This window comes from Oncorhynchus clarkii, chromosome 24 (assembly GCF_045791955.1).
Source record: "Oncorhynchus clarkii lewisi isolate Uvic-CL-2024 chromosome 24, UVic_Ocla_1.0, whole genome shotgun sequence".
NCBI classification, from domain to species: domain Eukaryota; kingdom Metazoa; phylum Chordata; class Actinopteri; order Salmoniformes; family Salmonidae; genus Oncorhynchus; species Oncorhynchus clarkii.
Window position 1 is genome coordinate 18,665,026 of NC_092170.1, and position 15,702 is coordinate 18,680,727.

The following is a 15,702-nucleotide window of genomic DNA, read 5'->3' on the forward strand; positions in this document are numbered from 1 at the left end:
GTGCATCTGCAGGTCACAGGTGTAAGTTGATGCAAAATTTTCCCACATCCTATGATGTTCTGTACAAAACAACAGTACAAAATAGAATGTGAACGATTTCTGCTTTTGCATGAGACCCACGTTTTGAAAGGCAGGGATGCTTTTGTTACTGGTTTTACTGGCGATGACATGGAGGAGAAACTTGAGTCAATAACAGATCAGTAGGCCTATGTGTGGGTTTCAATCCGAGGCGAAGATGTTAAAGCTGTCAACAGTTTGCAAAATGTAAAAAGTTTGAAGTATGTAACTTCACCACAAGGTCACAGGTCTAGGTTATTATTTCTGTTATGAATATAGTGAAGAAAAGCCTTGCTCTATGTTCTCACTCATCAATCTCTTTAACAGCAGCTGAGACTTTATTTAACCTTTTTACAAAGCATGTTGAGATTTATAACAGAAAAATCATGTTTTGCTTTCAAGATAATATTTTTCATTTAATCTTTGTATTTAGTTCTTTAGAGCAAACATTTTAAAACAAAAACGTTGAGGCAATTTACACCAAGGTAAATAATAAATGTACACAAGAAATATGAGTAATATTTTATAGTAAACCTTACCGTATAGAATACTTTAAAAACACAGACATCACAGTGTAAGTCACTTATCTCCATATGTAGAAATATGCAATACGTAACAAAATAATTAACAAATTCAAAACAAAGTGGCTCATCAATCATGTGGCTTTGTCATATTTCAAAGTTCTCATAATACAAACATGAGTCAATTTTTAAAAAGTGTGCTATATTCTAATTGAGTAATATTTTGTATAAAACCGTACAATATAAAATATTTTAAAACAGTCATCACAGTAGGCTAAGTCAATTATCTGAATATGTATGAATGTACAATACTCAAAAAAAATACAAAAAAAATATTTAACAAAATACTCAAAACAAAGCGTCTCTTGGATAACATGGCTTTATCATATTTCAAAGTTCTCATTAAATCACTCAACAATGCAAATTTCTTATGGGCATTTTGGCTGCTAAGGCTAAAGTTCAGTGGAACACCATGCAGATCCAGCGTGCAGTTGGAATATTGTTTTATGGTAAAATCCCCCAAGTTACACGAGGCTCCAGCTTTCAAAAGGCTAATTTAGCATTCAGCACTAATCTTACCAGTGACAAAGCATCACTCAGCATCCATTGCTATATCCTTTTGATGGCGTCGTTTGAAAAAGCCACACTGCAAGTTTGAAAAGGAAAGATTAGAATAGTGACGCCTTGATACTTTAACCGAAATAATGTACTGTGCACACATTGCAGTCAGACCTGGGTTCAAATTTAAATCTTTCAAGTAGTTTTAGTGTTTGATTTAGCCTGTCTTGAGTGCCAGATTGGCAGGGTTTGCACTTCTACGATTTCTCTATTGGTTCATGCAAGCTCAATCAAGCCCAGCTAAAATAGTTGAACATGTATTCGATGTACAAAAACATCAAAAACACTCATTATTACCTTAACGAGTATGACAATGATTATCGCTAGAAATAGAAAGCCTCCAATGGAGCCTCCGATGATGACGGGCAATGATTTCTCCACTGCCAGTTTGATAATCATCACCTCCACCTAGGAATCAGAACCACAAAGCAGAGCAGACAGAGAAAGATCGTTAAACTTTTCCAATAATGTATGTAAATGAATAAATATAATTTTTCAACTATTGTATTCAATTATTTTAATCTGACATCTCTATTATTGAATGTTTAACCCACTGATTCCATCGATCTCAATTCCAGTGCTTCGAATCGGTCTTCATCAAATCCCAGAGTGGCTTTTGCTGTAATTTTCTCAGATGTACCCTGTAATGATTGATGATGGATGGTCACAACAAAGCATTTTGACCATAAAAATCGTAAAACGTGTAAGGATCTTTATCTCCATATTGCAGAGGAAGTCAATAAAGGTGCATCTACCAACCGAAAACTCTCTGATTGAAGCCTCAGCCTCAACCGTGATTTCCTGTACATCTGTCACTGAACACTGAATGAGATACTCCCCGAAGGCCTGGAGGAAGAACACATATTTACTACTCAAAAGGCAACATGTTCTCATTATGTCAAAATAGTGACATTTAACCATTGTAGATATAAGTTACTTTGGCTAATATATTTCTTATTTGTCATTTTTTGGCTGACAAATTAAGGCAACTATGCTGCATAATATTTTGATTTCATGAATTATTTTATATTATAGGTGTAATGAGAAAGGATGGAACTCACATTTACTTCTGGATTTCCACATCTCTCCTGGAATCCAAACCAAATGATTATGTCAGGGACCGAATACTGGGTACCAAATATTAGAACAATAGAAATGTCTGGATGTTTTTAACATACCTTAGGTGTAATACTCTTGATTGTAATTTTGGTGTGACGTGCCTGTGCTGTTATTGTAATGTTAACGCGTATAGTTGCATTGTGTTTGTTCTCACCGTGAAGCTGGAAGGGAGAAAATATTTGAAGAAAGATGCAAACATACACATTATAGAACACATTATAGAATTTCCTGATAAAATGTGTGTGCTTGCTCGCTTGTCTTGAAGGATAATTTGATTGATAGAATAGGATAGCCTGAACATGTGAAAGTTGGTTTGGTGTCTCTAGCTGGAACGGTTCAACAGTTACTATTGTTGTTGGTGGGTTATTTCATGCTAATTTGATCTCATTTGAATTATCATTTATAACGTTTTGAACATTTTCGTTTTTTAATGTTTTTATTTGAAATGGTTAATGAGCAGTAGCATTTGAAGTGTCACTGTGTTCTTGTGGTTGACATCGAATTCATGATGGTTTTTGCTAATTTATGCAAATGTTGTTATGGCACACAAAGTATAAATAGCATAAACAATTATGTTATAAGTTGGAACAGTCTGGACATTCTAAAGTTTGTTTGGTCTCGATAGCTTATAGGGGGTTTAAGCACTAGAGTGGGCGGAATAGTATTATGTACGTACAATTCTAGAGTGGTCATGCTTTCAGCAAGCACATTAAAGACGCAAACATGCTTTTGTCATGCTTTTGTCTTCTAGATTAGACTACTGCAATGCTCTACTCTCCGGCTACCCCGATAAAGCACTGAATAAACTTCAGTTAGTGCTAAACATGGCTGCTACAACCTTGACTAGAACCAACATATGTGTACATATTACTCCAGTGCTAGCCTCTCTACACTGGCTACCTGTTAAGGCTAGGGCTGATTTCAAGGTTTTACTGTAAACCTACAAAGCATTACATGTACTTGCTCCTACCTATGTTTCCGATTTGGTCCTGCCGTACATACCTACACATACGCTACAGTCACAAGAAGTAGGCCTCCTTATTGTCCATAGAATTTCTAAGCAAACAGCTGGAGGCACGGCTTTCTCCTATAGAGCTCTATTTTTATGGAATGGTCTGCCAATCCATGTGAGAGACGCAAACTCAGTCTCAACCTTTAAGTCTTTACTGAAGACTCATCTCTTCAGTAGGTCCTATGATTGAGTATAGTCTGGCCCAGGGGTGCGAAGGTGAATGGCAAGGCACTGGGTGGACGAACCGCCCTTGCTGTCTCTGCCTGGCCGGCTCCCCTCTCTCCACTGGGATTCTCTGTCTCTAACTCTATTACGGGGGCTGAGTCACTGGCTCTCTAGTGCTCTTCTATGCCGTCCCTAGGAGGGGTTGAGAGTGGGTTGAGTCACTGACGTGGTCTTCCTGTCCGGTTTTGCACCCCCTCGAGCTCGTGCGGTGGAGGATATCTTTGTGGGCTATATTCAGTAAGTTGGTGGTCTGTTGACTCTCTAGTGGTTTGGAGGCTGTGCTTTGGCAAAATGGGTGTGGTTATATCCTGCCTGGTTTCCCCCTCCCCCATCTCAGCCTCCATTATCTATGCAGCGAAAGTCTATGTGCCAGGGGGCTAGGGTCCGTCTGTTATATCTGGTGTAATTCTCCTGTCTTCTCTGGTGTCCCGTGTGAATTTAAGTATGCTCCCTCTAATTCTCTCTCTCCCTCCCCTCCCAGAGGACCAGAGTCCTAGGACCATGCCTCAGGACTACCTGGCCTGATGACTCCTGGCTGTCCCAAGTGCACCTGGCTGTGCTGCTGCTCCAGTTTCAACTGTTCCGCCTGCGGCTATGGAACCCTGACCTGTTCACCGGACGTTTTTGCCTTATCTCGGACTGACTGACTGACTCGACCTCTCTCTCGACCTTTCATTGCTCGGCTATGAAAAGTCAACTGACATTTACTTCTGAGGTGCTGACCTGTTGCACCCTCTGCAACCACTGTGATTATTATTTGGCCCTGCTTGTCATCTATGAACGTTTGAACATCTTGAAGAACAATCTAGCCTTAATGGCCATGTACTCTTATAATCTCCACCAGGCACAGCCAGAAGAGGACTGGCCACCCATCAGAGCCTTGTTCCTCTCTACATTCCTCCTAGGTTCCTGCCTTTCTAGGATGTTTTTCCTAGCCACTCTGCTTCTACATCTGCATTGCTTGCTGTTTGGGGTTTTAGGCTGGGTTTCTATATAAGCACTTTGTGACATCGGCTGATGTAAAAAGGGCTTTATAAATCAATTTAATTTGATTTGAACACATTATAGAAAGACGAAAACATTGCAAGCATACCTGAAACTTAAATGTCAGGTCTTTATTCTCAATGGCTTGGTCCGTGAGTTTTACAATGTTCGGTGTGGCCTCCCTGTAAACAACAAGGTCGCAGAAAAATCAAAATGAATTGAATGTAATTGAAATCCAGCATTCAACAGCATTAAGTAAGATTTAAAAAGACATTATTTGCCTTGAAATCATCCCTCTCTTGCTTCTTTCAGTCTTAACTCACCCAGTCAGTTGGACCTTTAAAGCATTCTTTATTCCAAAGTGGTACGTCTTAAAATACAAAACCTGGGTGCCACCATTCTCACTAAAAACAATGATAGGAAGGACGAATATAGACAACTTCATTCAAATAAAATACTAAAATGCTACATTTTTACTCAACAAGAAGATCATTTAAGAAGTATCGGTATGGAAAGATTCAAACCATGTTAGGTTTGCTGTGATCTCAGCCTCTCGCATCTCTGATTTCTTGTTCACAAGCTGCCAGGAGATGGAGAAATGTACCTAGGGTATCAAAATAAAAAAGGAACATGTTGACAGCTCAGAGAAAAAGGACATTTCGATTTTGATGGGAGACATTTAGCTTGAGCAATGCCACTAGGCTGTATTAGTGAAGTCATGGTGGGTATCGGTACCTGGGTATTTTTCTTGAAGACTGGATGTAAGAGATGACACTTCAAATAAGAAATATTCTCTTTAACTTGGTTCTCACAAACAGACCCTTCCATTTTCTGTGAATGATTAACAGAACAATAGTCAGTCAGTTGCTGACTCCTTTGTCAGTCAATGCAACAAAGCTGATCTAATATTTCCAACCCCAAATCTTGTTCTGAGGACTCAACAAATTGATTTCTGTTTCAGTGAGGAGAAATTACCATTGTGAACTTGTTAAAAAGGAGCATGTTGGGATATGCCAGGACAAGTGTTGTCATGTAGGCACTATCCCCAAAGTTGGTCAGATTGAAGTCAATCCTCAAGTTCTGAGTCATTCCGATTATGACCATATCCTTGCTGTTACACAAATTACAGGATAAAAAGGACAATAAATCATCTGTTTGGGTATAAAATCAATGACTTATTATTTCCACCTTGTTAAAGATGTTTGTAGACAGGAGAAGACACGATATAGAAAAATAATGGCATTGTGATTGAAAACTAATTTACCTCAGCCTTGAATCAGATAGGGATATGTTTCCCCTGCATTTGTCTTTCACCTCACACTCCTTCTCAAATTGAATCTGAAGATTTCAATTGACAGCACATACGATAGCATAATAGTTATTATAATTAAAATGACTCTTGAACAGTTTTTCACAACTTTGTTGAGTAGGCTACCAAATGCTCACCTTTTCTGTGAACTCTGTGGGAGTACAGAAATCCAGAATGCGGAGAGGTGGTTCAGTGGTATTCAACTTGAAGTTTAGCTTGATCTCTATCGGTGAGAAGCAGTCATAGCAACCCTGAAAGAGAGAAAAAACTACATGTGTCTATCCCTCTCTCTCGTGTGATTAAGTTTCATCAGTAAGTCTTACTGGAGACTGTTCATACTTTAAAATAGAGATTTAAAGATAATATTTGTAATGAATGTAGACGCCTCAGAAACCTACCGTAAAAAATAGTTTGATGGGGTTAAGGCAGTTTGTATCAGAAAGTATAGTGAAGATGCCTTCCCCATTTGCTTTGTCCTCAAAAGACAGGCGCTTTTTGTTTTGACCTGCATCCAGATCTATGTTGTAAGATATGGGAAGTTCTTCACCAGCTGAAAAACAAGCCAATCATGGAACAAAATAAGTGATTCAGTAGTTCCAAGAAAATACATCTCCATTTTCTAGTTTATATCAACTGAGACGATGGGTGATGAGAACTGTACTGTACATACGGCCAATATTTCCCCTTTGTGCTTGGAAGCAGATGGCCAGGGTGACCTGCTCCATCTTGGATTTTGAGTTTGTCTGCGCGGCTGTGGGGATGGTGTTAGGCTTCATGGTCAGCTTGGGTTTAAACACGATGACAGGGATTGTTCTGGTAGAAATTCCGAGTTTTGAGATTATACAGTAAATGAACAGCACATACACTCTTTAAACAAGCTGCTACCTAGAACCGTAAAGCGAACCCTTAGGGGTTCTAGGTAGCACCTTTTTTTTAAAGCGCATTCTACTAAATGAAACAGTATACACATCTGTGGTGGACATATACAGTACAGGGCTTCCTGGACAAATATTCCTGCTGTCTATACTCACTTCAGGACAGTGACAGTGCCTTGGCTCCCGACACTGATGTAAAGCTGTCTCCTCCCGTCTGCACTTTTTTTGTCAGAGAATGCACTCACAGACTGGCCAAAGTGGCGGAGTTTCATCTCAAACTCTGCAGCTTTAATTCTCTAGAAGTAAGAACAAGAACAACACTATGTGTGATGTCATGTTTGGGTTCTGTATAAAGTCCTTTCACTGCAGGCATCAGGATCATAGCAAGAGGCTCTTTGTCAGCAAGCTAGACTTCTACTAAATCACCTGAGAGTGGTTCCTCTGAAGTCCTTCTTGGACTCCGTTATAAATATAGATGCTTCCAGAACAGCCACATGTCTCATCTTCCTCCAGAGGAGCTCCAACTGCCACGTCATTGTATCCGTTTCCGTCCAGGTCTCCAACAGAAGAGATGGCTGAACCGAATCTGGCATATATGTAGCTGTCCAGCCCATGCCACTCCCAGGGCTCCTTATCAAACTTACCCTGGGCCTGGGACACAACCCTCACAACCATCAGAAAAGTGCAGTTATGAGCACCGAAATAGAATTTTACGAGTGCATTTCTACTGACCTGGTTTAGCTTGAAGATGATCACTCTGCCCTCCTCTCCTCTCTGGTGGAAGTACGGTGCTCCTACAAGCAGGTAGTCTGTCTTAGTGTCCCCGTTAAAGTCCAGGGCACATAACACAGAGCCAAAGTAAGAGCCCACCTGTAGAGTGGAGATTTGGGTTATTATTTGTAACCTCCGCACGATGGCAGTAAGCATCAGGTTGTGTACTATTAACAGTGGAACCAAAGATGGATACAGTACCTGTCCAAGTTGATTTCTTAGATTTCTTGGATTTCACAATATATCTGTTATACACATACCTGGTCACCCAGTAGTATTTCCTGCAGTTTGTGTGAAGTTGCAATAAAGACAAAGACCCCACCAGTCAGGCTGTGACGAGGGGCCCCTGAGATGTACAGAGTCCCTGAGGGGCCCATGGCAGACACAACACTGTAACCTGGGACACACAGACAGAAGTTAACAGAATACATTCAAGAAGGACTGCCAACTTCTGAAGAAAGCTTGGAGTGAGATATGCTATGTGAGTTTCATTGCCCCTTGGCACAACCCCAAGAAAAGGCACTGAGAGTCATCCCCCAGGAACATTGTACTGTTTTATAGCTAAGTTCCTGCAATTCTATGTATTTTGACATGGGTTAGGCCTATGACAGGTCAGGTGTATTCAGGATGCTTTGAACATTAAATGAACACTCCAAATTCAACGACTTTGTTACTTTTCGATTTTTGGGGGATTACATTTAAAGCATGGTAATATTTTTTAGGAGGTTTGACACTTTATTCAGATGATAATGAAACGAGATAGGCAAATTCTAGAAACAGTGGGAAGCTTGGAAGCAGGGACTCTCAAGCACCATATTTTGTCAATGTAAAGAAAGATGATGGCAAGGATCTTCAACTAGTAGGCATAAACCACTTGAACATTTATATTCATTAGATTTTCCTTGAAGGTTGGGTGATTTAGCGAAATTAGCCCTATTTTAAAGTGAGAGTTGACCCAAATGACAAAAATATAATTTGGTTACCCACTGCCACCAACCATTAATATGAACATTTCCTGTGCAGAGCCTTGGTGTAGTGGAAAACACTCCCCAGCACGTGTCACATACAACTTTCCACCTGAGAACAGGTCCCTCACCATTTCTACCTAGCATGTGCACAACACTAAAATGTCAAAAATTATATTTGATACCTGGAGCATTTAATATCCCATGCTAATTTTTATGACTATTCAAAACTGCCCATGAATGGCTGCAAAAATACAAGTAGGTATATCAGATTTCAAATATGTGATTACACTTTCAAAATTTGGAAGAAGTGGAATAATAAAATTAGTGTGGGGAATAACAGTTGTGTTCCTGTTAGATTACATAAATCTATCCCTACACCCTAACTAAATCATTATGTATTGTCCCCCCTCTAGAATCAAACTTACACTTTTTGGTTCAAAATCTGTTTGTCAAAATGATTTTCAGAGTTACAAATCAGGTCACCCAACCAAACATACTGGGGACTAGTGAGGATTAAATCGGCGTTAGTACATGATGTCAAAAGGCTGCATTCTGCAGTAGGGACAGGAGTAACATTGTTCATGAAACAGAGCTCCCATGCTGCTCTTTTTACTGTTTATAAACTCAGAGAAGAACCTTTTCTCTCCTGCTGTGGCAAGACAGGACAATGATAGAAGTTCCGCTCGTGATGTTAAATTGCAGGTGCAGATTCTCTGATTTCAAAACGATTTGGAGCACAGTTGAAAACATAACACGCCGACTATCTAATGGACTAATTGGAAAAATATATGCAGTAGTTTTCAATATTTGAGATATAAGAGGTGTGGTGTGAGAAGAGGGACAAATTTGTGTGTCTCGTGGCCAATGCGTGAGAGTTGGCAGCTCTGACCTTCAGTTATGGCCTCGGGATGAGGATGAGGAATACAAAACAGAAACCTTCAGAAACTTTGTGTTGGAAATGGCATGTCCCATAATCTGTCGTGGACAAATTAAACTTTGCGAGAATTTTACTTCTGGGTAACCGAGATTACATGTTCATAACTTACCTAAGTAGGAGAACCTTGGCTCTGAGGATGACCCATTTAAGAAGGTGACCTTATTCTCCTTGGGGTGTTTTAAGATCACTCCTCCACTCCAGTCATTGGCCCCCACTGCGCCGAACAGTAAGGACCCCTAGGAGGAGGAGGGAAAGGATGTTATAGCCAGAAGCCAATAAAAAAATAGATAGAGATACTATTATGATCCTCAAACTGCATCTCATATATGGTCAGACTGCAGACTTTGGCCTTAAACCAACTAGAAAACCAGTGTGTAAAAAAGTTGAAAACCAAACAACTTACATCTAGTGCAATGTGATTACTGAATCCAGCCTCGGCAAGTTGAAATTGAAAGCCATCCCCCTGCTTGATTCCTGGTTCATAAATCGGAGCAACACAAACATTTTGTTATAAAGTGAGTCAGAAATGCAAATTGCACCTTACAGCCTGTCAGTGTTAGACTACCCTAGACCCCTACATTAAATTGCACACATACAGTATATGACGATAATTGGACACAAATATTAAGGTTACACTGATGATTACAGCCTTTTAGTGTTACCTTCGATTCCTTTGATGATACTGGTCTTTAGCTTGGAGAGGATGCCCTCCAAGGCTTTATAGTCACCAACCAAGAACAGGTTACTCTCACTGTTGCTAATAATCTTCAACTCGTCTATTTTGGTTTGATTACCAACCTGTGATTCATAAATGTACAGAGAAAATCTATGTCTTGACATACCAGAATTTGAGCTAACTTTTTCATTGAATCGATTAAACCTGTTACTTTAGTCAGGAAGATGAATTAAAAGATACACAAATGAGAAAACTCACCCCAATAGCAAATCTGGTGATATTTTTTGTTTCAAGCAAGTTCTTTGCTTTTTCCAAATGTTCCTTATCCCATAAGGATATTGCTCCATCTGACACCACTATCATGATTTTCTTGGAGTCCTCTTTGGACCCATTCTCAGGAACAAAAACATGTTCACTGAAAATACAAATTTAAACAAAGCTCAACAATGTAATGATATTTGCAATCTAAATGATATAAAATATGGGCCTATAGTATGGTACTTACATTGTATAGATAATAGTATGGTACTTACATTGTATAGATAATAGTATGGTACTTACATTGTATAGATAATAGTATGGTACTTACATTGTATAGATAATAGCTGAAGCAGTTATTGTGGCGTTTTCGATCTGTTCAATGTTTTTGATCGTTTCAATAGCTTTTGGCCCGTCTTTCTCATTCAATGACAGTTCAGTTCTGATTTTTGATCCATACTGAACAACAGCAAATTCGCACTAAAAAGAAAACACAATTTATTTTGTTATCACAATAAAGCATTATCATTCATTTTATTTAATGCCAATTCAAGAGAAAGCACAGTTTTATTGCCAAATCTTTTGTTGAAGTGTGCATTAATGTTGATCAATACTTACATTGAAACACTTCTCCCAAACATTTTTCATCACAGTTGTGATGAAATCTTTTGCCCTTTTAAAGTCTTCGCTTTCAATGCTACCAGATCCATCAAGTACAAATGCAATCTCAGTCCCAGGATCTAAAAACAAAACAGCGATATCGTACATGAACAAAAAAACAAACATGAACATCACTTCCATGTATTTGTAATAAATGTAGACCCACCATCCTTCTCATCATGCTCATCACTGTTGTTGTTGTTGTTGTTGTTGTTGTTGTTGTTATTGTTGTTGTTGTTGTTGTTATTGATGGAGATGTTTCTTTCCAGTTGATCTACAACTTAAATTCAGAAAATGTAGACATTCGTTACTAACTTTACACTCCATATATGGCTCGGATGTACAGTGTGTTTCCATAGTCTACATTTCCCTATGTTCATCTGAGATCTAACTTTTCAACAGCTGTGTCCATCGGTTCAGTATCATAGGAATGCCTACCTAGTGTGGCAGGATAATACAACTTATGCTTCAGAAGGCCAGACAGGAGTGTACAGTTTGCATTAAGATCCTCATTCGTGTTCTTCTTCTTCCTGACCTGTTGGCAGACCTGGTGAGAGGAGAGCAGAGCAAGTCATCAGGCCACATGGCATACTGTTGAGCAGGATAACTCTATGGCCCGATCAGTTTGATAGTGTACAAGATAACTTGCTTACTGACTTAAACCTCTTAATTCCTGGAGCAACATAGGGCCCAAGATAAAGACGATTTGAACTTTATTTAATTCGCTGGACAAACACCTTTCTTTGAAGATAAAAAATATGATGTCTGAAGTGGAACAGGAAACAAATGGGTGACTTTTTCTCAGTCTTGAGACATGACACTGTAATGTTCCAGGGCAGTGTATGGTATTTCCTACACCTTGTGCTCAAAAAGCGGATGTGGATGCCTGCGTGCATGCAAGTGTCTGTCTGAACGTGACCACAGTGACACTTAATGGTGATAACATGACTAATATCTGCAGCAGACACAGTCAGAGTACACTCTCAATAATCTTATCAACAGAGTTTGAGGAAGCATTTCTATGCTAAACTTACAGACAATTATGTATATGTATTGTTTTAGACCAGAGGTGTGGTCCTTCTCTGTGAGTCCATCTAGCAAAAACAATCTAACAGTAGCAGAAAATAATCAGTTACATCGGAAAAAGTGTTAACGGAAGAGTGGGACCCATTTTTCATGCTGAAAGGGAAGTCGTGTGAAAGGCAGACGTTACTAGCATCTGACGCCTACAGAGGAGGAAGCTGTGGCTTTGCTGAGAGACAATTGACTAGGCGACGATTCTGCTGCTACTCTTATGTGATTTACTGCTGTACAAGTACCCATGGCACACACCCTGACCTGCAGCCCCCCCCCCCCCCCCCCTAATACTTCACTCCTCACTCCCCATCTCATTTACACACAGAAATGACAATCATGAGTGACTTATGACTTATTGTGAATGGCAAATGAAATGACTCAATAAAAGGCAACACAGCAGGTTAAATAGAGATAGAGATATTAAATAAATATCTCTATGAATGTAGAAAACTGTTGCAGAATAAATACCATGTGCCGCTCCTTCTCCCCAGTCAAACTGTTGGTCAATGCCACGATGGGTCGGAGTCCTTTACCTGCATTGGCTACAAATAAAGTTGTCTTGGATTCAGCATATGGTTAACAAAAAACAAGCCCTGAAATGTACTAGAATAACTGAACCTACTTCTGAAATTTGTATTAGCAGGAGTGGCATAGTTTACCTGAGATATTGAGTTCTGTGCATTTTTCCAGACCACAGCTGAATACTTTCTGGGGTCTAGAATTTGGTGATGTAACCAATACCCTGTTGAATTTCATAAGAGAACATGGATAAGGAGAACATAATCTAGATGTAATACAGTACTCTAGGTCTATATGACATGAACACAAATGAATTTGACATAACATATAACAGATGATGCCATAGTGACTTACCCAGCTTTGGACTGAACAGTAGTTTGCCCAAATAGTTTATCATCGTTCGGAAAATGCTTTACTGGTTTTGTGAAAATGTTGAAGCCTGCTACTGTGCATATCACTGTAAAACAAAGAGATGTCAGGTCTGAAGCGACAATACAGACCTTTTATCACTCTTTACATTAATTGAATGAATGAATGCCTAATGCTCAAAAACAGAATACATACCAGTTAGCAAAATGTGTCCTCGAATCATGTTTCTAGTGGAACATGTTAGGTCTGAGAAAAATAAACTGCTTAAACCAAATCAGTCTGATCGTAACTTGCTTATAACCTATCAAAAGTTTTTTTATAACTTCTGATAAATGCTCTTCCGTACACTGCACATGAAAAAAGTTATTCTGGTGTGCTCAATGCTATGAGGTGATGACATCACAACCTCACTGTCAGACAGACAGACGGTGGGGGTTGTGGGGGGTGGTGGCTCTTGCCTTGTTTGTCATGTAAACCCTTGGGTTGTGTAAAAGTAGGGGATCAATATCATGCCAAATGTTTTGTGAACACACAGCATGCATTTTGTGTTTGTGTATCATGATCTGTACAAATAAGTTCCAATCCACAAATGTATATCACCAATCCACAAATATATATCACCAATCCACAAATGTATATCACCAATCCACAAATGTATATCACCAATCCACAAATGTAAATCACTTTCCACATATGTAAATCCCTTTCCACAAATGTAAATCCCTTTCCACAAATGTAAATCACTATCCACTAAACAAACACCTTTTGATTTGTATTTGTAAATCGATATATTGCATTAGAATGTTTTTAAAACTACAGATATGCAGGTCATTTCCAAGGGCCTTAAGTAAAATGAGAGCCATAAAGATTTGTACCTAGGAGAGATGTGGCAAACATGCAACTCCATATTTGGAAGCGCTTAGGTCACCTGACTTTTGGCAGGGAATTGACTACAAGAAAAAAAAAAAAGTTGTCACGCGTAGAAAGCAATTTGTAGTCAATTTGTAGTCGTAGTTGTAGAAAAAAGTTTGTATCCGTAGAAAGTGATTTTTATAAATCGCTGACAGCCTCTCATTCGGCCATGTTGATGTCTGCCTTTCAAGGTTGCAGCAATTATAGTATGTGATTCACCTGTCCTTGTGCTTGTCTCCACCCCCCTCCAGGTGTCGCCCAGGTGTCGCCCATCTTCTCCACTTATTTCCTGGGTATTTATGTCTGTGTTTTCTGTCTGTCTGTGCCAGTTTGTCTTGTTTGCCAAGTCAACAAGTGTCAGTGGCTGTTCACACGATCACTTTGAGGATGGAGAGGAGGAGTGCGGGTCTTTTGCATACCCAGCCTCTCACACATGGTGGCGAACACACGTGACTCAAAGTTTCTGCCTTGGTCGCTGTGGATGGATTACGCAGCACCGAACCTGCAGAAAATCCCTGCTGTCTGGGAGTCGACAATGGTCTCTGCCTCCTGGTCCCAGACTATTTGGTGAAATAGTCCATGGCCATGAGTACCCAGAGGTTTCCACTGTCTGTGGTGGGGAGTGGCCCAACTACATCCCCCACCCACCGGGAACTGTTGGAGCTGGAGGGCCCTTTTTGGCTGTGCAGTTGTCACAGCTCCGTCACAGTCCTGCATGTGCTGCCCCCAGTAAAAGCCCTGATGGAGGCGGCGGAGTGATTTTGTGACCCGCAAAGTGTCCAGTCCCCACCCCTGCCATGAGCACTCTGGAGAACAGCCTCCGCAATGCTTTTTGGACCGCCACCTCTCCTCTTCCGTAGCTGTCTCCTTCCATGCCCGCTGTAGCACACCATCAGCCAGCCGCAGTCTCTCAAACTTTGACCACAACCCTTTGTCGCGAGTGAGAGCGCTGCCACCTCTTCCAATGGTGGCCTTGGCTGCGCCTCTATCCACTGTAGCACCGGCTGTAGGTCTGTGTTCTGTCCCTGCTGCTGCCCCGTTCACCCACAGCGGCAGTCTGCAGCTCACAGCAGACAGGCCTGCTCGCCCGACACTGTGGCACAGACCCTCTCCACTGCACACAGCCCTCTCACAGTGGCGGTACCCGTCTGCAGTACAGGGCCGACTTGGAGTGGCGTGCCCCTGCCCTGTGCACCACTGTGAAGTCGTACCAAAAGGTGTTTGTTTGTGGATAGTGATTTACATTTGTGGATTACTACTTATTTGTACAGATCATGATACACAAATACAAAAGACATGCTGTGTGTTCACAAAACATTTGGTATGATATTGATCCTATATGAAAGTGTTTGACATGCAGCACATTACATACAATGTATCATTACAATACAAATACATTACATAATACATTTAGCGTGAAGTGGAAACAGTAGGTGTGTATTTTCACCTCTGTTTTTGCAGGGAGCATTTTAAACTTGAATTGATATGTTATGTTTCCTGTAACTCCTCTCTCTCCCTTGTCTCCAGCAGACCAGCAGAACTGAAAGTGGGTTTCAGCTGTATCCAGTCTGGACCACAGACAGTGACATTACTCTAACAAAGGTGACAAGAGGCCCTCTGTGTACCTCTACAAAGTTGCTTTCTGTCACCAGGGTGTGAGAGCTACGAGAGCACATGTCTAACAACTTAAATTAAACAACAAACTAGATTGACAAACATTCCCCATTTTCTATTTAAATTGATGAAAGGTGTTGCATGAGATGTCTGATATGAGCTACTCAAACTGTGTTGGCAGATGTAGCATGGCTATGACGGTTTTATGATTTGCAAAGCAT

The 15,702-nt window shown here is 40.3% G+C and overlaps 1 protein-coding gene across 1 annotated transcript; it reads right to left on the reverse strand.

Annotated features, from left to right (window-relative positions):
• Nucleotides 1-354: 354 nt before the first annotated feature.
• On the reverse strand, nt 355-13,373 carry LOC139382397 (integrin, alpha E, tandem duplicate 2). Its single transcript, XM_071126407.1, has 31 exons — nt 13,151-13,373; nt 12,941-13,043; nt 12,727-12,809; nt 12,536-12,609; nt 11,429-11,537; nt 11,157-11,270; nt 10,949-11,070; nt 10,662-10,810; nt 10,331-10,487; nt 10,059-10,194; nt 9,800-9,870; nt 9,506-9,632; nt 7,752-7,888; nt 7,453-7,590; nt 7,147-7,371; nt 6,877-7,016; nt 6,516-6,658; nt 6,244-6,395; nt 5,983-6,096; nt 5,801-5,874; nt 5,512-5,647; nt 5,272-5,367; nt 5,061-5,140; nt 4,860-4,940; nt 4,646-4,718; nt 2,375-2,476; nt 2,258-2,284; nt 1,956-2,042; nt 1,751-1,837; nt 1,494-1,604; nt 355-1,224 (listed from the first exon to the last, which is right to left on the reverse strand). Exons 1-31 carry the CDS (start codon nt 13,176-13,178, stop codon nt 1,171-1,173), a joined length of 3,330 nt encoding a protein of 1,109 aa, XP_070982508.1. The 5' UTR covers nt 13,179-13,373; the 3' UTR covers nt 355-1,170.
• Between the last annotated feature and the right edge of the window lie 2,329 nt (nt 13,374-15,702).

Bases quoted from the DNA above. Each gene is read 5' to 3' on its own strand.
- LOC139382397 (XM_071126407.1), bottom strand. From the start codon at position 13,178: ATGATTCGAGGACACATTTTGCTAACTG. The intron at 13,044-13,150 runs GTATGTATTCTG...TTTGTTTTACAG, and splicing joins AGGACACATTTTGCTAACTG to TGATATGCACAGTAGCAGGC. The intron at 9,871-10,058 runs GTAACACTAAAA...TTTATGAACCAG, and splicing joins TATCATCAAAGGAATCGAAG to GAATCAAGCAGGGGGATGGC.